A 22,987-nucleotide genomic window follows, 5' to 3' on the forward strand; every position below is an offset into this window, starting at 1 on the left:
GCTTGTTAGCTTAAAAAATAGTTTCAGTGCCCCTTTTTTTTTTCAAGCTAATTACCACCACAAGAGAATGTGCTTTCTAGCAGTTGGGCTCTGCTGGGTATGCATCGTTGCAAACAAAATATGGGACACTGTATTATGGCCCTTACGACTAAGCATAGTCACTTAAGCAATTAGCCGAAACAGTTTTTTACACAGCACAGAGTCAAAAAGCAAAAGAACATGAAATATCTCCTTGAAATTAGAAACTTTTACTGTTCACTCCCTCCCCAAAACACAGAGCAGACAATTACCAGCTGTGAACACAAGTATTTACGTCAAGTTGAATTCCACAGGGTGCTCCGGATGGGTACATTGATGTCACAGTCAATCAGAATTCGTGAATCCACTGTAAGCCTTCGAGAGAAGCTCTCACCATTACTGGCCATCCAACTGAGTGGGCATGAAAGTATTGTTGTTGGTTATGTTGACTTCCAAGCCAAACACGAGTAAACAAAAAACTAGCATACCAAAATACATAATCAGAACAGATGCAGGATGACGTTTTGTTGGCTAACCGGGTTGAAGAAGGCAGAAGGCACTGGGGCAAAGGTTAGGGAAATAAAATCCATGCGGTAATTGTGAACGAAGTTATGAGACGCGGCCAGACGATCAGCTGGTAAGGAGGGAGGGCTATCCTATCTATCCCTTGCTACCTCTTTACTATAATTGAGCAGATAAAAACCTTTCATTAAACTTGCTAGCTGGCAGTTCCACGTACCCTATGTAGAAAATTTCAAGGTGTTTCCTGCGCATTCAATAATAGCTGCCTAGAGATTGCTTAGAATTCGCAGCTCATTTGAAGTCTTGCATATCATGAAAGCACAATAGTATTATTCGAAGGAACAAATTCGAAAAACATAGATGAACAACAAGTCACTTGTTTACCTTGAGCACACCAAACTTGAAAGCACTATTTAACACAAGTGTCAAGCTTGGCACAAACGGCGATCTTATCGGCTTGACTTCTCCCGAACTTGCACATTTGGAGCTTGAGCCTCCTTGCACAAGAAGCCAGCCAGTGGGCGGTTGGTTTCAGCGATAGCTGAGTACCTATGCTGCCCATGGACGGGCGGCTGCTGGGCTCTCCCATTCACCAGGCCACCCACGAAAGTGGAGCTGCGCTCCCTGCATGCAGCGTGCACGGATCGTTTCCGCGGGGTAGTAAGGTTTCTCGCAGTACCCCGTGAGAAAAATTGCTGAACAGGCTATATGCCAGGACGGATTGCGTTCGACGATGCCCTGCGTTACCTGACGATACTTGATTCGTGCACACTGACGCCGCTGACACTGCGTCGCTCGCGCTATCACGTCATCAAAGTCAGCTACCTCGTTAGCCACGGCGCAAAGCGCTGGAAAACTGATCCGCACGTTTTACGCCAGAATCAAAATACAAGGCTTGGAATGCAAGTAGCGATCGGAACAAGTAGACAACGAATGCAGGAGCATAAAGCCGATGGCACGCGAACTCCAAGACAATATGAAGCTAGCAACATATTTAACGGCAACAAAAGGAGCATGGAAAAAAGCAGGGCGAAGCAGCTTGCCAAAATAGGATGCGTTAGGCTTACCAAGACTAGCAGCAGCAAGTTCACGAAAAATACTCAATAAATCATTTCAAACAACCCTCCGAACAAGAAAAAAGCGCCGCGAGGCAGCCGCTGTGCAAGGCGATAACACAGAACAGGGAGGATAAGGACGTAACGTTTGCAGTTGGAGCCAAGGCCGGAATCCCACATGGCGCACACACGCCGTCAAAAACGTCTTCAAATGTGCAAAAAAAAAAAATAGTGACGTCACAGGAAGTCACGTGACTAGTTTAGTTTGACGTCACTTCTGCGGGGCAGGAGCCACCGCGAGGGGGCTAGATCTCGTACCCCGCGCGGGGCACGAGACTTACCCTTTATAAAAACTAGTGCCTACCAGTTGTTTTTGGGTACTCCAGGAAACATCTTTTTCTTGCCACAAAAAATGATGAATGCTAAAGTTTAGGTTATGAAATGATAGAGGAAGAATGGGGTCTTTCAAAAGTAATAATTTCATACAACAGAAGCATTAAAAATTATATAATAAAATTGATGATAACCTCAAGGCTACATTGCACACGGTAGACATAGAAACAATTGAAATATGCACTTTGAATATAACACACTTATAGAATATAACTACAAATATGAGCGGTGTAAGTACAAAAGTTATTTACACACAAAATGTAAATATAAACGTGACCAGCCAGGCGCTGTTCCACAGCACTATGCCAAGGTCAACTCCGGGCTGTCTTCGTGGAGAAAACTCGGCTCTCTGTGCAGCTGGCACCAAGTGGTCTCGCCGGAACGGAGTCGACATCCTGCAGATAAGAGCTGCGGCCTTTAGAATAGAGCCAGATCTGTTTACAACGTGCACTCATGATAAAGTGACCGGAGAAGAAAGCGAAACTTACAGGCGTACACCTGGTGAAGGGCGAACTTGCAAGTCCAGGGCAACTCGACGCACTTTTGATGTCCGTAATAAAGTATGACAAATCGAAGTCGTCTTCTGTGTCTGCGCTGCTAGTGTCATGCACAGATTCAAGCTCAGATACATCGAAATTCGCCGTTTGCGCGAAGCATCGGTGAGGGGTGGCAATGCCAGAACTGAAACCACGTCAGCTCGCCTCCCCGCCGGCGAAGGACATTTAAAAAAAGCCCCCCGCAACAGAAAAACTGAACTACAAAGCAAATAAAATACTTCCTGAACTACAAAACTGATAAAATACTTCCTTCTTTACTATTTGGATGGCGTTAGCGATTCAGAAGCGCTCGGAGCGTGTCAAAATTTGAATTTGTATTCATCGATAACATACTACCGATAGGAATAGGCATGGTCACGAAAGTGTTAACGGCAAGAAAAGAACGCCCCAGGGCAGATTCGCGCTAGCAACTTCCAAACCATGAAGCCAGCATTTTACCTCTCGTCCACTTCAACAGATGGCATCTTTCTGCAAAATACAACTTGTTAAACTAGGCCATGAGTACATGCGGCTTGCTGCTTCTAGATTGCGTCGTATCTGAGAGGCCCTTGCAGCGATACAGCCCGTGTCTCACGCGCCAATCTTGCAGACAGGCCCCATATTGCTATTACTGCAAGTAATGCGAAGAAAAGCTTGACATCCACCTTCGACATTCATTAAGCTTTCCTTTGTAGCCGTACAGCTGCATTGAGATGGATGCAAAACTTTCCTTCACAGAATCTTACTCCACGTTGGCGATATCCAATAATCTGGTTGGTTACTACAAGTAACGTAGCCGGGTCATTTTTATTTCCCCTAATAAAAGCTATCAAACCTGCATATGTCAGTGACACAAGCAACACCAATTGGGTAGGGACAGTTTTGCTTGCGGATTCAGCTATCTCGAGAAGGTGCGAGCCATGCGTACTCTTGCCAAACTCTTTTGCTTTCAAAGGCTTCCAAAGCAGCCATTCAGCAGCAGTTTATGTACAAGCCCTGTAGGGGAAATCAGAAGACTTGACTGGTTGCTTTGCTTTCCCACTTCACCATCGAGCAAACCGAGGAAAGACTTTTTTTTTCGCTGCCACGAATGGAGCGGGCTCCGCCAGACTTGTTCATCGACTTCTGTTTGCATATTCGCTCCGTGCATTCTGGCCTTTAAGCATAGAACTTCAAGGCATGTCTTAGTTATCTAATGCATTAGTTCCACAACTAGCAATTATGTATCAGGACCTGAATTGACCTCAGGCATTCAAATAATTTATAGCCTGCATTTTTGTTTGAATGCCTAGGTCATGGAAAATGACTTCCCATTAATGAAGTCGCTACCTAATTGCATGAAACTGCAGCACCAATTTGTGTTTGTGTTCTTTACACTCTAAGTTGCACTGTACGCATTTATTCTGTAATAAAAGGAGTAAACATTTACTAGGTGCTACATTGGGTTGAAAAGTACAATTATGGTTAGTTTTTAGTTGGAATTTTTGCCATGAGGATCTTTGAATTTTAAGAAAGGCTGTGAAATCTGATATACCATTTGATACTAAACTTGAAACAAGACTACTTGGTTCCAGTTGACCTTCTCTGTTTCTACACCTGCAACAAACTTTTTTTATTTGGCTACCAACTGCTAGCAAGCAGTGTTTATTAAATAGATAGGCTGCTTGGCACTGTAATATCTCCTGGTCAAAATATGACCAGGCATGCACGAATGTTCATTTTTCGGAACATCCAATCAAATCATACACACTATGCAAAAGTATGTTGTGGAATTAGGCATTGGATAATTTCATAATTGGCAGCAAAAGTGAAACGTTAGACCCTTTCTTGCTAAAAAAATGATGCAAAATAGAAGGCACATTGAGTGTGCTTCCTTTCGTTGCTTCATAATATATGAATTGTGTTGCTTTCACAGATGGTGGCAGGTTACCAAGCGTAAGCTAAATGAAGTGAAGCATGCATCTTCAAGCAACCATCATGCAAAACCCGTTTAGTGAACATGTTAGAAACAAAGGTTTCTATTTTAAATATGCAACCCGTCATTTTTAAAGTGAATCTTTCTATGCCTGGCAGATGGCATTTGATGTTGCCACATAACACACTGTGGGGAAGCCAACTTTACACTGAGTTTTACAAAATGATGCCAAGTGAAGGCACATCAAGCACCTCAAGGAAAAATGGCTCCCATGGTTCTAGAACCAAAACTGGGTCCCATGTTTTCAAGCCGATATCTATCGCATTGCACAATTCTTGTGCAATACAAGCAGCTTTGCATTTAACCATGTGTCGAAAAAAGCAGCTTTGATTTTTAGTATAGCCGTTCTTTCACAGCCCACCCTTATTTTGCCGCCAGCTCACTCTTGCACACTGGTTCGGTTCCACTGGGCAACAAAAAGTACCGCAGTGGACGACAGCAAGCACACCCGTCAGTACAAGGGAATGCTTTTCACAACCAGCTAACTGCGGGCAATCTTCCAGACACAAGTACTGCAAATGATGCATTTGAGGTGCACGTATCTCATTGAAATGGCTGATATTTACATTGTGCAGCAAAGAAAAATGTGACCTTATGATAAGCGCTGCAAGACATGCACTTATTGAGACAAAACATCTGAACAAGCTCGCATGGGTACACATTACGATAATATGAAGGTCGGCTACGAATCTTAGAAAAATGTGCCATAAACTAAGCTGGCATAACAGAAGAACTTGGCAGAGTGGCAAGACATATGCATAAGCAATATTTTCTTTGCACCAGCCACAGAGCTATATCTCGCAACAGAACTATCTACCCAACATTTAAAATGACCTGCTCCATGATCGTGGGTTGGTGATCGAAAGAAATGTGCACATAACATTATTTTTTTGTAGACAGGTTCAGTGTGTGCACACGGTCAACGCGTGGCTGGAATTTATGACGGCAGCGCCTAATGCTACAAAAATGACAGTGTGCATCGAACATAGGGTTTCCCCCAGTGTACCCTTTCATGACTAAAGGCCGACCTCCATGCAGCAAAATGTAGGCGAAAAGGCGACGAACGTCGCCCGGCAGCGCCCGCTCCGTCGCCAGCATCGGAAATACGGCTGTTCGCTGGTGATCTACGCGAGCTAGATGTCGAGCGCGCGGCGGCGAACATGGCAGGAAGCGGCAAACTGCATTTTGAGGCCACAGCCAATCACAGCCTTGTACTTCCTTGCACTTCCTTCCTGTCTTCCATCGGCGGCGTTCGCCGCATCACCTGGCATCACGTTGCATGGAGGTTGGGGTGGACGAAAACTGAGCGGCGCGTCCGCCGTGCCAAGTTCACCGAGAAACTTCGCTGCATGGAGGTCGGCCTTAATAAGGTAGCTTCTTTGAGCAAAGCTTTTTAAGCAAGCTTTTCACACATTGGGCCTCTCACAAGAGTGCAATCTATGATGAGTAACCCAGCCACAATTTTCTTGAAGCTCTTTTATTAGGTGATACATTGCCTACAGGAGCTCTCTACAGGGCAATCTATCATGCCTAACTAGGTTGCTTCTTTGGGTAAACATCTGGTATAAAAAAAGACGTAAGGTCTCTCATCACAGTGAATTCTTTGGTAACTAATCAGGTTGCTGCTTATGGCAAGGCTCTTTTGACAAACATAACACAAGTAGTGCCTCTCACCACAGTGCAATTTTTCAAGCCATATTAGGTTGCTGCTTTTAGTAAGCTTCTCGACAGATGCTACATATGTAGGATCTCTCACCAGAGTGCCATCTTTCATGAGTAATCAGGTAGATTTATTTATTAAAAGTCTTTTGAGAATGTCTCGACATATGGCCTTTCGCTAGAATGCACTCTTTCATGAAGAACCAGGCGGCGTTTGTTAGGAAAGATCTTTTACATAAGCTACATAAAAAAAGGCTGCCTGACAGAGTGCAATCTTTCATGAGTAACCATGTTCTGTTTTAAAGAAAACCCCTTATGACAGATGCTGCAGACATAGGGTTTCTCACCAAAGTGCAATCTTTCATGGCCAACGAGGGTGCGTTTAACAGCAAAGCTTTTGCGACAGTAGCTGCATGTGTAAGGCTTCTCACCAGAGTGCCCTTTTTCATGGTTAGCAAGGGTGCCTCTTGTAGTAAAACTTCTGTGACAGATCCTACATATGTAGGGCTTCTCACCAGAGTGCAATCTTTCATGGCTTAAGAGGGCGCGTTTTCTATTAAAGCTTTTGTGACAGATGCTACATATGTAGGGCTTCTCACCAGAGTGCAATCTTTCATGGCTAACAAGGGAACCTCTTATAGCAAAGCTTTTCTGACAGATGCTACATATGTAAGGCTTCTCACCAGAGTGCAATCTTCCATGGCTAACGAGGGCACCTCTTCTAGCAAAGCTTTTCTGACAGATGCTACATATGTAGGGCTTCTCACCAGAGTGCAATCTTTCATGGCTAACGAGGGCACCTCTTCTATTAAAGCTTTTGTGACAAATGCTACATATGTAGGGCTTCTCACCAGAGTGCGATCTTTCATGGATAACGAGGGAGCCTTTTCTAGTAAAGGTTTTCTGACAGAGACTACATATGTAGGGCTTCTCACCAGAGTGCAATCTTTCATGAACAACCAGGTCACTTTTCTTAGTAAAAGACTTCTGACATAAGCTGCAAGCGAAAGGCCGTTCCCCAGAGTGCAATCTTTCGTGTAAATTAAGCTGACTTCTTTGTTTAAAGCTCTTTTGACAGATGCTACACATGTAAGGCCTCTGGCCAGAGTGCACTCTCATGTGGATGCCGAGGTTACGTTTTTTATGAAAGACTTTCATGTCATTTGCCGGGTCGTTGAGTTGTTGACATGCCAAGCAGGAATACAGCTTCCCTGCGATCTCCACTTCTCCAATGTTGTTGAGACAACTCCTAAAAAAAAGTGAGTAGAAGAAAAAGATGATTACACAAATTGTAAAAAATTATAGCAAGAAAGCTGGATGCAAGCTGCTTCACCCACCAAATAAATCGTTTAATTTTCAATATTTCTGGAAGGTGCACTTAGTAGAGAAGGCCTAGGGTGACCACAAAACCTATCATTTTAATGTTTCCCTCAGCAATTTATTATGAACTTCATTGAAACAAGCTAAAAAACACAGCAACGGTTCATACATGCATAGATAACATTGCAAGTCCACTATTTTGCATATTTACCGAACAAAAATACTCAAAATATGTCCCTAAGCAATGCCCAAATGAGGCCAATAAAAACTTCTGAAGTGAAGAATCTGAAATATATCATGTGCTCATTAGCTCTAAAGTTTAAGTTGTTGATGGAGTTTGCCGAAACTCGTGTTTTGACAGGACTGACAAGAAAAACATAAGCATCCAAATGTTGCACCAGTCACAGATTGATATAGGTTTCTATGCAGGACTTTCAAGAAGCCAACTTCACAAGGGTGAATAGGTATCTCTGCACAATGCATTAACTGCCACCCCTCTACATGTGAAAAGAGTAGCCCCCCAGAACATCTAGCAGAAAATAGGGCTACGTAAGTACTTCCATTGAATCCGCATGCTAGCAAATAAAGTCGTACTTAAAGGCCAGCTGCAACGCAATTTCCGGCCCCTTAATGGACTGTTTTCAGAAGTATTACGTTTATAATTGCGACGTGAAAAATGTGAAGGATCTAATTTTTGACGCTTTGTAAATGAAGATCCAAAATGCTCTTTCCAAACTGTAACAAAAAAAGGGCGGCTGCTTCAAGGTGTGGGCAGCTTATGAAAACATGAAGTACACTAAGAGGATCTCCACAGTGGTCACACACAGGTTTCTGTTCTTTTTGAATCAGGAAGCCATGTGTGAGCACAGGGTGACCTATTCGCAGTCGGCTTAAAATAACCTCATAAAAACGGTTCCTGTGTTGGCAACTTTTCCATTCAAATAGGTATGGCTTCCCTAGGTGTAACTTATTTTCAGTCTGTCTGGCCCATTCAGTTTGCCAGTGCATTGTAACTGACTTTCGTATGGTGTTCCGGAGGTCCTGGTAAGGAATTTTGCACTTTGTTATCACGCAATGCTTGTTATCGTATGCTGCTCTCTCGACAGTTTCATTTTCTGGAATGCCAATGTGGCTTGGTATACAACAAAAGACGAGACTAACCACTGCCGATGTAAGGCAGCACAGTCGGTTTTTTAGCATATGTACAGCCGCATTCTTTGAAGGGACAAGGGAGGTCATAGAACGTATGGCGCTTAAGGAATCTGTAAAAATTTTCACTTTGTATTCCATTTGCTATTATGTCTTCAATAGCTGAGGTTATACCAAAGACCTCTGCAGTGAAGATACTGCCTTCATCAGCTATCCTCTCTGCTATAGTAACTGCAGAGTTTAAAAAAGCATAACGAGTGTGACCAGCAGTTTTTGAACCACCGGTAAAGTAGTGGCAATAGCTTCTGTACTTATCCATAAGTGCAAGAAATTCTTGGCTCAAAAACTGGTGTGGAAAAGCTTTCTTGTCGTATTTAACAGTGACAGGTCACATTTGACAGCCCTATAATCCCAAGAGGCTAAAGCATTCGAGAAACTCAGAAGAGTTGGCGGGCATATCTTGAAAGAGTACATATACTCCTCCAAACGGAGGGCAAGAGGGCAGACCACTCTTGGTTTGTTCTCATAGAGCATCTTGTACTTATTCTCAAACAATTCGCCGGCAAAAGGATGGTCATTTATGCATGCTATTTTGGCTGCATATACTCCTCTACGGTACTGCAGAGGCCACTCATTGCACTCAACGTAAAGACTATCAACAGGAGAGGTACAATATGCACCTGAGGCAAGTCTGAAGTTGTGCACTGGATCGAACGAGGTGAGAACAGATTGGTGAGCTGACCCATAAACAATACAGCCATAATCAAGATGACACCGTAAAAGTGAGCCATAAATTCTGAGCATACATGCACGGTCGGCCCCCCATGACTTGTGGGACGAAATTTTCAATATGTTAAGGGGAGACGAGGGTCTTAAAACTAACTTTTTTATTTATGAGTAGAAACTTATGGAAGTTTGCACACAAATGTATTTTTCTTTGTATATTTCAAATATGCAATTATATTTGAGCTGCTGCTGTTAGTTTGAACGTTATCATGCAAAGTCTAAACCGTAATTAGGGAATTTCTTAGGCAGCTTTAATGAACTTTCACATTGCATTTTGTAGCTTTTTATTACATGAATTGATAGCCAGAGAGTTCCCATACCCGATGACATTTTTCGTTTTTCTCTAAAGTCATGGCACCCCCAAAAAATATATCAAGTATAAAAGATGGCAGTATTCGATATTTTGGCTCATTAAGATAACTGCAAGTCATTATTTATGCATGGCCTAAATAGAAAACCGAAGAATGTCATCGGGTACCTCAGGTTGTACTGAAAAAAAAAAAACGGTACCAAGATTAACCTTATGAAGCAAAAAGAAGTTCCCAAAAAGCTGCGTAAGGCTGACGTAAATGACCAAAAATATGAAACTAAGAAAACTGCATTTGAAGTTTGGTCATGTGTTATGAAATGAACGGTCAGTAGTGTAACTGCAGTATTTCCCGGTAAAAAAGACATGTTCTTCCCATTCCCTGCGTAAGGCTGACGTAAACGACCAAAAATATGAAACTGAGAAAACTGCATTTGAAGTTTGGCCATGTGTTATGAAATGAACGGTCAGTAGTGTAACTGCAGTATTTCCCTGTAACAAAGACATGTTCTTCCCATTCCCAAATCTGTCTTTGGATTCCAAAAATGTCAACTACAACTGGAGATTCCAGAGGCCAAGTAACGTACACCATCAGGAATTCAGCAAAATTTTTTGACTTCAAATCGGTTGGCGTCTTGCTGGCGTTGTGAAATCTGGTGTCGTCTCACTGGCATTGTGAAAACTGCAACAGTCCTTCGTAAACTGGCATCATTCATTACAGTGCACTTTGGTAGCCAGAATATTGGGTACGGCAGAGGAGGGACTTGCTTTAGATGCCCTCTTTTTTTTGTTTTTTGGTGAGGTTATTTTAGTCGTGGTTTTTGCGCAGAAAGTTTGAGAGGATGCAGCGGTCAAATGCCGGGCAGAGAGGATACAGGGGTCAAATGCAGGGCAGAGAGGATACAGGGGTCAAACGACGTGATGTTTTTTGGGGAAAAAAAAGTAGCCGAAGGGCAAGCTTCGTTGGCCTATGGCAGTATGGCAGGAAACGTTTGGGCGATCCTGTGACAAAACATTGAGCTTTGATTTCGCAACACTGAAGTTTTAAGTGGGAGGGGGAGGGGGGGGGGTTGGGTTTCACAAGTTGCAGAAGGCTTGCTGTACCAATCCAATGTGTGATGACCGTCCCCTGGTCATCCACGTGCCATCAAACATGACATCAATGTTGTTTGGCGGATGAGCAAGGTCCCTGTACAAGCCCTTGACGACACACACACTAGCTATCTGCTTCAGAGGCTGCTGCAGTGTCCTCGCAAACCTGGATCACTTTTTAAATGCAGAGCATTTCTTTAACTCACGATGTCACCCAGTGTTGTAGGCGTGCCTCGGTGTCCGCAACAGCCGTTCCAGGTGCGCCCTCTCCCCCACTCCTCCTCTCCTACATCACGCTACCCTCCTCGCTCTCAACAACAGGTCCGCACCCCTCCCCCTACACTATATAAAAAAATAATACTTACCGGCGCCTGGTTTCGATCCCACGACCCTGCGGGAAGAACGCAAGGTACATGGTGCTCTACCCACTGCGCCACAAAGCCGACACAGAATGGAAGGCTACGACCGCGCCTTATATCCTTGACTCATTCAAACTATGTCAAGAAGCTGCTGATACAACGCATTCACTACCTGTGGGCGGAACGCGAGGTACATGGTGCTCTTCCCACTGCGCCACAAAGCCGACACAGAATGGAAGGCTACGACCGCGCCTTATATCCTTGACTCATTCAAACTATGTCAAGAAGCTGCTGATACAACGCATTCACTACCTGTGGGCGGAACGCGAGGTACATGGTGCTCTTCCCACTGCGCCACAAAACCGACACAGAATGAAAGGCTACGAATGCGCCTTATATCCTTGACTCATTCAAACTACGTCAAGAAGCTGCTGATACAACGCATTCACTACCACCAACTCCCCAAACACTAAACGTTAACGCAATACACCAACCCCCTATGCGACGCACCTACTCGAGTCCCTCTCGCGGGGAGATGGGCCCTTTTTCAAGTGCGCTTGGAACGTCTTGAGGTGTGGGCTGGCCCCTGTGCGATAAGTTCATCCCAGCACAAAAATCCGACAGAGCAGACACCCCCTTTGCGATGCTTTGAATACTTTTCAAGGCCATTATGTTTACCTCGAAAGGAAAGATGTTGCCAGATCCTTCGGTCCTTTGTGACGAAAACACTCCACACGATGTTTGTAAACCGAGCACGTCACCTGGAGCCTCACAGTGAGTCTGTACTGCTTTCAGCCGTCCCAAATCCAGCGCTGCCAGCTTGCACTTGCCGCACTCGACGTGCGCAAAAAGGTCTTTCAGCATTGCCATATCCACTAAGACAAAATCTGTGCCGGATTCTACCTCCGAGTGCGCCAGATCCACTTGAAGGAGGTCAAATTTCTGCTGCATTGGTGATTTGGTCTCCATGCCGCGCTTGACCTCGTCTGCATGTTCCGTACGTGCGGCGATCTCCTCCGCCGTGTAATACCTTGTGTCAAGTTGACAAGACGTGCTTGGACCAGTTGGTCAGGCGATGGGACAGGCGAACAATTTTCATCCGGCTGAGTCGAGCGGCCAGAAATCGCACAACGCGGGCGGACGACGCTTTTGCTTCCCGTATGCATGGCGGGTCGTTCTCTTCAAACGTACGTCTCCTGGCATCAGTCACGAATTTGTGTGATGAAAGAATCCAAAGAAACTGCGAAAATGTCTAGCAAAACTACTCTAAGCGAGCGCTGCGCCAGAAGAGCGGACTCCGTGAGACGTGCGTAGCACACGCCATGATGGCGAGAAAAAAAAAAACACCTGACGTAGCAGTCGCGCCGACCAATGGGAGGCGTCAGACGACGAACTCAAACTACGCGCGCGCGCTGCAGCCAATTGGCGGACCAGAAGGTGCCTTCGGAAAACTGGCAAGGGCGGTCGTTCTACTCAAGCGACGCCATTTTGAGATGTCGCAAAATGCGAACAAAGAAACAAGCTTCAAAACAAGACCAAGATGGCGGCGATCGGTCGGCTGCTACGTCCGCGGCGCGCGCGGGAATTTGAAACAACTTTTGTCCGATTCGGGGCATTCCGTGGCCCCCGAGGCGTTTCAAAACATGATTTTGGAGTATTTCCCGATGGAATTTACCGTTGATATTTTGAAGGCAGGTACTTGAAGGTACAATTATTCCAAAAATTAGACTTTCTCAAAATTGACATTTTGGCCATTTCTGACCATACTAAGCTCGCGTCCCCCCTTAGGTCTCCTCATGCAGGTCACTTTGAGTGACACCTTGAAAAACAGCGCAAAAAACCCGGACGTAGAGAGGTTACACAGACACATTTTGAGTGTCTTTATGTGTGCCCCAAATGTTAACTTGGAGTCATAAATGATGCTTAAGAATTTGTGCTCACTGTGTACTGGAACGAGCATATCCCTGATTTTTATTTCAGGCTTGGCATGAATGCCTCGTTTCCCCGTGAAACACACATGCCCACTTCTCAGGAGAAAAGCGAAAACCGTTTTCATCTGCCCATCGTTGTAGCCGATTGACAGTAGTCTGGATTTGTCTTTCACAGACTGATTGGTTGTATTATGAAAAGACAATCTGCAGGTCATCGACGTAAAGGGAATACATAACCAGTCGAGGAATAGCCTTGGCCAAGGAATTTATTTTAATGGCAAAGAGTGTCACACTTAGCACACTGCCCTGAGGTACTCCCTTTTCTTGACTGAAAGAATGGGAGAGTGCATTGCCCAGTCTCACAGTAAAGTTCGTTCTTGAAGAAAATATTGTACACATAAAAAAAATTCGCCCTCTGATTCCTATTGCTGCCGTATCCTGCAGATTTCCATACCGCCAAGTGGTATCATGAGCCTTAGCCATATAAAAAAAGATGGCAAGGCAAAACTGATTGTTAACAAAAGCATCTTGTATCATTGTTTCAAGCCGAACGAGGTGGTCAGTTGTAGACCGAAACTGCCGAAAACCACATTGAAACCTATCTAGGTAACCTGAACGTTCGAGAACGAAGACCAATCTAAAATTGACTATCCGCTCAAATGTCTTGCACAGACAACTGGTCAACGTTATGGGTCGGTAGCTTGATAGACAGTCTGGTGGCTTGCCATATTTCAGTAATGGAATTACGATAGCCTTCTTCCATGCTTTGGGCGGTGTACCTGTTTTCCAGATTTTATTAAGGAACTTCAGAAGCACTTCTAAGCAGCTGTCATTTAGGTGATGCAGAAAAGCGTAGTGAATAAAGTCAGGGCCAACAAAAGTAGCCTTGCACTGAGCTAGTGCTCTTTTAAGTTTGTACAATGTAAATTCTTGGTTATAGTACTCAGTGTTGTTGCTAGTATTTTTAATCCTGAACTTTTCAGCACTAGCCTTATTTCTCATAAACTCTTGTGTGTAATTTGCATAGCTGGAAACATCTGCAACGTGGGCAGCTAAAATATCTGCTTGCGTTCGCAACAAATCGATCCCACCGTCGGTAGAAAAAAGTGGTACAGTAAACCATCTGTAGCTTGCCTTTGACTTTGCGCACATGGTCCCAGACTTTTTTTTTTCCGGGAGTAGTAGTATTTATTGTGCTTACAAAGTTTCGCCACGAGTTTCTTTTTGCTTCTTTTCTGGTTTTCCTGGCAGCAGCTCAGGCAGCTTTAAAGCTCAGGCAGTTATCCATGGTAGGGTACCGTCTGAACACACCCACAGCCTTGTTTTGCTTTTTCTGGGCTTCGTGACATGCATCATTCCACCACGAATTTGGCTGCTTAGGGATTCGGCCAGATGTTTGTGGGACGGCCACTTTAGCGGCTTTAACGAGTTCCTCGCAAATGTATGCATTTGCTTCGTCTATGGACATACTGCTCATGTCAACTCCCTCAAAACTAACCACATCCTTAAATTTTCCCCAGTCTGCTCTCTTGAGCCTCCATCGGGGTGGACAGCTTTTGAGGGCAGGAAGAGGCTGCACTTCTCGTAACAAGGCGGGAAAGTGGTCACTTCTGTGTGGATCATTCACTACAGTCCATTCAAAGTCCATCTGGAGCTCTGGTGACCCAACACAAAGGTCTAGTGCGAAGAAGTTTCCCGTACCCACAGAAAAATGTGTTTTGTCTCCGTTAATGAGCACAAAAAGACCATTATTTGTTACCCACTGTTCGATTTGTTTTCCCCGCCTGTCGATTTTGTCACCTCACCACAGGCAGTGATGGGCATTAAAGTCCGCCATAATAACAAATCATGGTGCAAGCAGTTGCTCAACAAGGTCATTAAGTTCCTGTAATGACACATTATCACATGGTGGCAGATAGAATGAGACAACAGTGGCCAGCTTGCTGACGTAAAATTGTGCTGCAATGGCCTCCAGTGTAGTTGTATTGACTTTAGAATTGTGCCCTGTGCCACAACAAAAGCCACACACACTGTCTCTCCATCCTTTCTAAGGAGGTGAAATTGCGGGGAATTTTGTCAAGTTTGTTTCCTGCAATGCCACTACTTGGGGTTCATATTCATCTATTAACTTGTGTATAACGTCTATGTTGTGGATTAGACTTCTACAGTTACAGTGCATGAAGGGAACTGGCATATTAGTATTGTCTCGATATGATACAATTAACCTTTTTTTTTGTCAGGTGGTTTCCTTGCAGGAGTTCACTCCTCGCAGGGGTCTTTGATGCATTCTTCCCAGTGAATTTAGAAGGCACGGATAGGAGAGATGTTGAGTGTCTTCCAGTGCCCTTTGGGGCCCTGGAAGGGACGAGGGGGAGGGAACAACCTCCATGGCCTCCTCAGCCAGAGCAGAGAGGGCCGGTGGTTGCACAGCCTCGGGTGCCGGAGTGCGCGCAGTCGGCTGTGACTGTGCTAGCTGCTGCACGGGGGAGGCTGGGCAAGGGCAAGGTCAGCACAGCTAACCTGCATCCCTACCGATGCCTGAGGTGGCCCAGCCCCCCAGCACGCCATTTCGGCAAAACTGCCTTTTCGCAGGAACGAGAAGCGTCGTCGCGCTTCTTGAATTGACAGACCTTCTTTTATCTTCAGAGCCATTATTTCTTTTTCATCTTGAAATTTCTGGCATTTCCGTAAGTACGCAGGGTGTGGCTCTGCACAATTGGCACACTTTGCTTGCTGCACTGTGCAGGAGTTCGCGGGATGATCAGTACTCGTGCACTTGGCACATGGCTCCATGCCCTGACAGCTCTGCAGTGTGTGGCGTAGGTTTGGGATGTATGGACGGACTCGATGGACTACATAGTCAAGTTTCAGGGATTCAAGACGCTTAGTGGAGTTGAAAGTCAAGACAAGGTGATTAGTAGGGATGCCAATGTCGTTACGTCGGAACATGATACGCCTGACAGCAGTAACATTTTCCTCTTGCAGGCCCTTAAGGATTTCATCCTCCGTGAGGTCTGCGAGGTCAGGATCAGAAATCACTCCTTGGCATGAGTTTAGGCTTCGGTGAGCCGATACTTTTATAGTTAGGTTTGCTAACCCTTGCATTGCAAACACTGCATCAGCCTGAGCTTTGTTTTTGCATTCAATGAAGATAACTCCAGAAGACATCTTCGTAGTTTTGCATTTATTGCCAAGGACAGCTTCCAGTTCTTTAGCGACTACAAATGGTGAGACCTTTTGTAGGGGGCACTATCTGTCGGTGGATTCGATAACAAGAAATTTTGGAAAGCTTTGCTCCTTTAGTTGGAATGGGACCCTTGATACAGGGTAGCTTACTGCGGTGCGAACTCATTTCTGTGCCCAATCAAGAGAAGGTTTTTTCATAGCCATAGACTAACAAATAAACGTTCAGCAGCCATGCTGGCCGCCCACATTGGAGCCCAACACGGGAACGCAAACCTGCATTAGCCATACGTGGCCACTATAACCCTGCATAAAGAAACCTAGGGTGGCCAAATAGGGTTAACCCTTGCCAGCTGGAAGAGGATATCAGAAAGCAGAAAAAATAGAGATCAGGAAAGATGGAGAAAGAAGACAGGAAAGTGAAAGAGTGAAGAGGGGGACAAGAAAGGGAGACTGGCTGATTCCCCCTCGGCCGGGCCAGTCCGGGGGTGCCATCTACAAGAAGCGAGGGCCAAAGTGGCGTGTTGCCTTCACCAAGAGGCCCTAAGGCCCACAACAACCTCGGTGTCAGCTCAGCCACCAGGATCCCCTTTTCCTTGGTCACAGCTAAGCCACACAGCCGAAAGCGTGGCTGGGTCCAACCCACATGAGCTTGGGGTCCGCAGTGTCGCCACTACAGTCACCTTGAACGTACAAGGTGCCCCTGCAAGGAATATTCAATGTGCTTCGGGTCACACGCTTCTTCAAAAACTCAAAACGTGCGAAAAAGGGTTGAGAAGTCTGTACAACCATATTGCTTTACTGTGATCAGCTGAGACGTGCCTATAGTCATCCGGTGAAAGGTATGCCAAACTGAAGCTGAGAGCTAGAAAAAAGCTACACAAAAGGCAGTGATGAGCTTTAGATGGGCGGTGGCACAGGACATTCTGGCTGTGCTGATCGAACCAGCTTGCATAAGCAGAAGCAGAAAACAAGCAAGAAAAAGCTACCGAGGGAGAAGAGCACAAGAACATGCCAGCTAGCATGTGAGAATTCGGGTTGAGTGCATATTATAAAAGTTAAAATGCAGAATTTTATGATTATTTTTGCTCACCCAGCCAGTTTCGTTCCAGTCAGCAGGGTGCCCATGCTGAATCCTTAGATAATGAAACCCACATATACAAAAATCCCTGCAGCAACAAAAGATCTGCATGTCTTTGTTGGCGTGAAACAGTCACCTTACAGGAGGCTCAATGTTACCAACCTTGTTATTACCCAATCTGCCAAATGTGCCCCCTTTTTTCGTTTTTTTTTTCAAACTGATGAACAAAATGTTGACAGCGGTTAGTCTTCATTTACTTTTTGACGGAGTTGTTGTAACTGATACAATTGCGTACAGAGCGCTGCGTAGCTGCTGTGCTTGTTCTCACCTGACCAGCTGCGACACATAGGCTTACATTGGTTGTGCTCGCACATTGCGCTCTCATGGAGTCTACTGGTTGCAATCGTGCAGTGCAGCACACAGCTGACGCAGTTGTTTGCGCACCAACTGGCCACGACAACAGCATGTCTTTCATTGAACGTTCTTGCATACAGAGCACTAATAGAGCCACCTGGCTGACTCGCTTGTACGCTGACGCACCGACCAGACTTTGCAACAGCGTACTGCCTTGCATAGGCTGTACTTGCGTCTTTTTGGTCATAGAATGGACCGCGAGCTTGCTGCCGCCGTCGCGACCACGAAATCAACTATGCGACTGCTGTACTCACTCTAAGAGGGCGTATCGCATCCCATCAACCGGCTCTGGCACTCTTCGAATTTGCTCTTTTTGTCTCGGGAACCCAGATTTTCAGTTTCTAGCATTTCAGAAACGCGTAAAAGCAATTATTCATGCAAGAGGCACGAATTACGCTGCTCAATCATGTGAGGCCACCATAAAGGGGCTACTAATGAGACGAAGGGAGCACAGGATTTGTCGACTCTAATGTTCCATTATAAAGTTCACTGCAGTTGCAACAAGCTGTGGCAACACTTCGCTACGTGCTGAATCAGCTGATGTGGCGTGTTTTAAAGTGGTTTTAATAAAAATACTGCACGCGTGTGGAGTTTAAAATTAGGTAACAAGAGACAATAGTGGTGTAAACCACACGTTGAAACAGAATTTGGGGCAGGTAAATTTTAGCTGCAGTTGGCCTTTAAAGAACCTTCTGTAATCATAATGAAGTATTAGCATGTGATACCAAAGCTGTAAATGCACAACTGTAGTGGCCTGCCGAGTCCTGAGTGGCCTGCGGACAGTCTGAGGTCCCGATAAAAAAATCCCGTAACTATGCCAATTTGGTTAAACATGATTTTACAAGAACAAAATATAAAATTGCAGTTCTTGGTGAAAATTTCAGTTGATACTGAACACAGCCAGAGACTAGAAATATTACTTTCCTCTCATGCTAGTGAAAATTTCATGCCATAATTGCACCAGTGCAATGCTCAAAAGCTCTTGTAGTCTCACGGGGAAGTGCACGTTTGGGTACACTTACTCCGGTACGTTACTCAAAATCCCAATTTTTTAGTCCCACATAATGAATGCTCCTATTAAGCAACATTAGAAAGCTGCAGCAATATCTTGCAGTTTTGAATATTTACAGCAGGTTTACAAAGCTTCTGCCACGCAGATAACTTTAGTGTGTCTGCAAGATCATTCAGAAACTTCCCTCACGCTGATGCTGGGTGATGCATGCAAATGGCACCTGTTCCCTTACTAGTGCCAATGCCTTTTTGTTCTTGGGCATCAGTTTGCCAAGCCATGCTGCAATACAAAAGATCACGAAAATGAGGACAAAGGGCTATAAAAAAGTCGCAAGAGAATGCCAGGGGCTGCTTCAACGTCATCGCCTATGTACACGGCGTTTCACACCCCTGAAGATAGGCGACAAGGCAGGAGTGCGGACAGCTTTTCAGCGCCTAACTAGCCACCTCGTGCACCATGGTCAATGATGGAAAGGATTCCAGGGCTACGTGTGCGACAAAGGAGGAAAAGAAGTATGTTAAAGGCGTGGACTGTATAATATACGAGATCCCACTTTCGTGCAGGCGGCTCTATGTGGGACAGAGTGCCAGGTGTGTTGACGACCGTCTTCGTGAGCATGCACATAACATGTGCACAGGAACCAAAAGAAATCTTGCGTTACACTGCAAGAATTGCAAAAATTACTACCCCAAGCTCAACGAAACCCACATCTTAAAACGGTACCGTGACACCCGATTCCGCGAAATCTTTGGCGCTTCAGTTATAAGCATTAGTGGGGGGGGGGGGGGGGGAGGGGGAGGGGGATGCGTGAGTGTTCGCCTTTTGTGGCACTCTGAGCGGGAGATTGCGTACCTGGCCAGATGAAAAGAATGTGTGTTTTATCATCTTTTATACCCGACGCTGCTTTTTAAGCCTTGTTTATTTCGCTTTTCTTTCTCGCATTGGTGTATGATTATGTTCTATTCCTTCTTCTATTTATTGCCAACTCTAGCAAAATTTCACCAGTTGCTCATCAGTGCTCGTGTCTGTTCGCCCTCTTTCTGTTCAAGTTTTTCGCACTGACTCCTAAGGTGTCATGTGTACCCAACTAGCCCAAAGACAAGCTTTAGTGCATTACAATTGTAGTACATTGGGCTTATTTCCGTTGGTTTCTTCTACTATGTGTGTGTTGCCATCTGTGTGCGTCACCCTCATCGTCCAAGCTACCTGCCGAGGACATCTGCTGGCCTTCGCCATCCGCAATTCCTACGACCCACCAGATGTGGCCTTCATGACAGGACTACTACTGCCGTCGGTGGGGCGTAGCACCAGGAGGTGCAGTATCCTCCACTCAGAAGCTCACTGGCAAGTCCGCTTCTTTCAGTCTTGCCTTCAAGTGGCACACTCGCAAGTTGCACCTACCAGCCAAGTTCCAGGCCGCGTGCATTCGGATCTGCAGGTGGCATCCACAGTCACCGAGGTTGTCTGGAAAGAGATGCTGGCCGACCTTCCAAGAAAGGAACACGGTAAGAAGCCAAAACAGAAGATTCACCTGCTAGGGGTCAAGGCTCAGCCACATGGAGTAGAAAAGACGCTGGAACTTCAGCCGAAGTTTTGCCTACAGCTGCAACTGGAAAAGCCTGAGCTGCTCTCCCTGCTGCGAGGCACAGCCAAGAAAGCCAAAAGTGATGAGAAACACCAATGCCTCTTGGAAGGAGTCAGCGGACTACCGCCAAAAAGCAACTGCCAGCGTAGTAGCAAGCGCGACTTGGCGACAAGCTTGCAGCAAGCCGGACTGAAAATACTTCTTGCTGACAAGGAAGGTGGTTTTACGGTTGCTACCACACAACAATATGAGACGAGGGCCGATAAGGCAATTGGAGCGAACTTCCGTTCCTTGAGGGGAAGAAAACCTGAAAAGGCAAAGGACGCCATTTGCTCCTGTAAGTCCTACTACTTGACCAAGCTAGCCACCTCAATCAAGAAGACACAGGGTTTGCACTTGAAAAGCTTCTTCAGTGCCAAGACCCACAAGGAGTAGTGCCCATTTAGTATGATCGTCACGGAAAGAGGCACTTGGCAGAACGCCTTTGGGCGCTACCATGAGACATCTACTTGGTGCAGAACCCCCGAGCAGCCTCACAGTTTTTGAAGACGCAGCCCTCTGACCGTCTGAGTGGCTTATCACTGGACCTTAACAAAATGTTCTACTCGCTCCCTCATGGCTTGGTTCTGGAAGCGGTGAGAAGGCCATCGACGTGTTCAGGAACACAAAATTCCAAAGTGAGCGCGGCATCAGTATGGAAGCCTTCCTTGAGGGGCTAGCATTTTACCTGCAGTCAACTTTTGTAATGCACAAGTTGTTCCTCCAGTGAGAGGGAGCGTGCATAGGCTCCTCGATCGCACCCGTGCTCAGCGACCTTCTTTTTTCTGTATTTGACAGCCGTCTGGAATCCGTCCTTCCTGACCTGGCAGTCGTACGAAAGTCTCGCTATGTTGATGACAACCTTGTGCTCTTCAAGGTTTGTGAAAACCCATTGAGCCAAGGAGACAAGCTTCTGGAAGCATTTTCATCTCTTTTAACGACTTTCACATTGACGAGCGAGAGGCCAGACGAGCGAGAGGCCAGACGAGTGAGAGGCCAGAAGACGAGAAGCTGTGATTCCTAGACTTGGAATTAACCTTCGGCAGTCACGTGTGTTGGCGATATTCTCCACGTTCACAAAAAGGACTCCTGCCGTTCAGTTCGGCACCCTCTAAGGTGGTGAAACGTGGGATCGCCGTGGCAGCCATTCAAAACGCCGTGACTAAATTCTGCTTTACACAATGACGAAAAGCTTGGACAGCCAGGTCAGCAGATTCACATCGGCAGAGCATCCCACCTTATTGCTTCGCAGCTCAGCGGAGGCCGTATTGAAATCGGTGAGTTCGAAGAGGGCTACAAAAAAGTAAGAGCATGCCAGGGGCCGCCTCAACGTCATCCCCTATGTACACGGCGTTTCATACCCCCTGAAGATAGACGACAAGGCAGGAGTGTGGACAGTTTTTTCAGCTCCTAACAAACTAGCCACCTTGTGTGCCCTGGTCAATGATGGAAAGGATCCCAGGGCCACGTGTGCGATGAACCATGAAAAAAATATGTTAAATGCGTGGACGAGATCCCACTTTCGTGGAGGCGACTCTATGTGGGACAGAGTGGCAGGTGCGTTGACGACCGTCTTCGTGAGCACGCACATAACACACGCACAGGAACAGGGAGAAATTTTGTGTTACACTGCAAGAATTGCAAAAATTGCTACCTCAAGCTCAACAAAACCCGAATCTTAAAACGGTACTGTGACACCCGATCCCGCGAAATCTCTGAGGCTTCAGGTATAAGCATCAAGGGGAGGGGGGATGCGTGAGTTCGCCTTTAGTGGCACTCTAAGCGGGAGATTACGTATCTGGCCAGATGAAAGGAATGTTTGTGCGTTTTATCGCCTTTTTATGTTTATTTCACTTTTCTTTCTTGCACTGGTGTATGATTATGTTATTTCCTTCTTCTATCTATTGCAACTCTAATAAAATTTCACCAGTTCCTCGTCAGCGCTCGTGTCTGTTTGCCCTCTCTCTGTCCAAGCTTTTCGCGCTGTTTTCTAAAGTGACAGAATGAATGGTTTACAAGGAACAGCAATGCAACCATTGCAACCTACCCGGTGTTGCAAGAATGTGGGACGCAGGAGCAGGTGTGAGGACTAGCCTTTTCCGCAAGGACTGCACCACCTGGTAAGACGGACAATTTCTCCTGGGCACCACCTTGGGCCTTGTCAACAGCCAGACCTGAAACAATCAAATGTAAAGGCAGCTAAGGCAATGAACATTAAAAAACCCTCAGACAAGTGCTATGCTTTTGTTCACTCATCGTAGTTTTCCTGATGGCCCTCTCGTCCTTAATAAAGTATTTCACTCACTCCTGCAAGTTAGACTTGGTGATGCCACAGCATTTTTAAATGCTTCGAGAAAGTTTTGTGGATGCAGCGATTTATCTTCATGCTGTGCTAACCTTGAAAATGAATAAAGCGTGAATTATATTTGCTTGCATCATCTAGAGAAAACTTCGAAAGATGGGGTTGAACAAATTATCAAATGAAATTTTGATGACGTCTGAAAAACCTACTTTTAGCACCGTTGCATTACACACAAGAACATGGTTATTTTTGCTACTTGTAAGGTTGCC

At 45.6% G+C, this 22,987-nt stretch overlaps 1 protein-coding gene across 1 annotated transcript in view; it reads right to left on the reverse strand.

Moving 5' to 3' along the window:
• Positions 1-6,279: 6,279 nt before the first annotated feature.
• The window catches only part of LOC144164309 (uncharacterized), a 33,696-nt gene continuing 16,988 nt past the window's right edge, over positions 6,280-22,987 (reverse strand). Inside the window, exons 4-5 of the mRNA XM_077694805.1 lie at positions 22,464-22,590; positions 6,280-7,407 (exon numbers count right to left, since the gene is read on the reverse strand). Of these exons, the coding sequence (XP_077550931.1) occupies positions 6,399-7,407; positions 22,464-22,590 (1,136 nt within the window). The 3' untranslated portion in view covers positions 6,280-6,398. The remainder of the gene's footprint in view (positions 7,408-22,463; positions 22,591-22,987) is intronic.

This window comes from Haemaphysalis longicornis, unplaced genomic scaffold (assembly GCF_048455015.1).
Source record: "Haemaphysalis longicornis isolate Haplotype H1 unplaced genomic scaffold, Haemaphysalis longicornis Haplotype H1 scaffold_13, whole genome shotgun sequence".
Lineage (NCBI taxonomy): Eukaryota > Metazoa > Arthropoda > Arachnida > Ixodida > Ixodidae > Haemaphysalis > Haemaphysalis longicornis.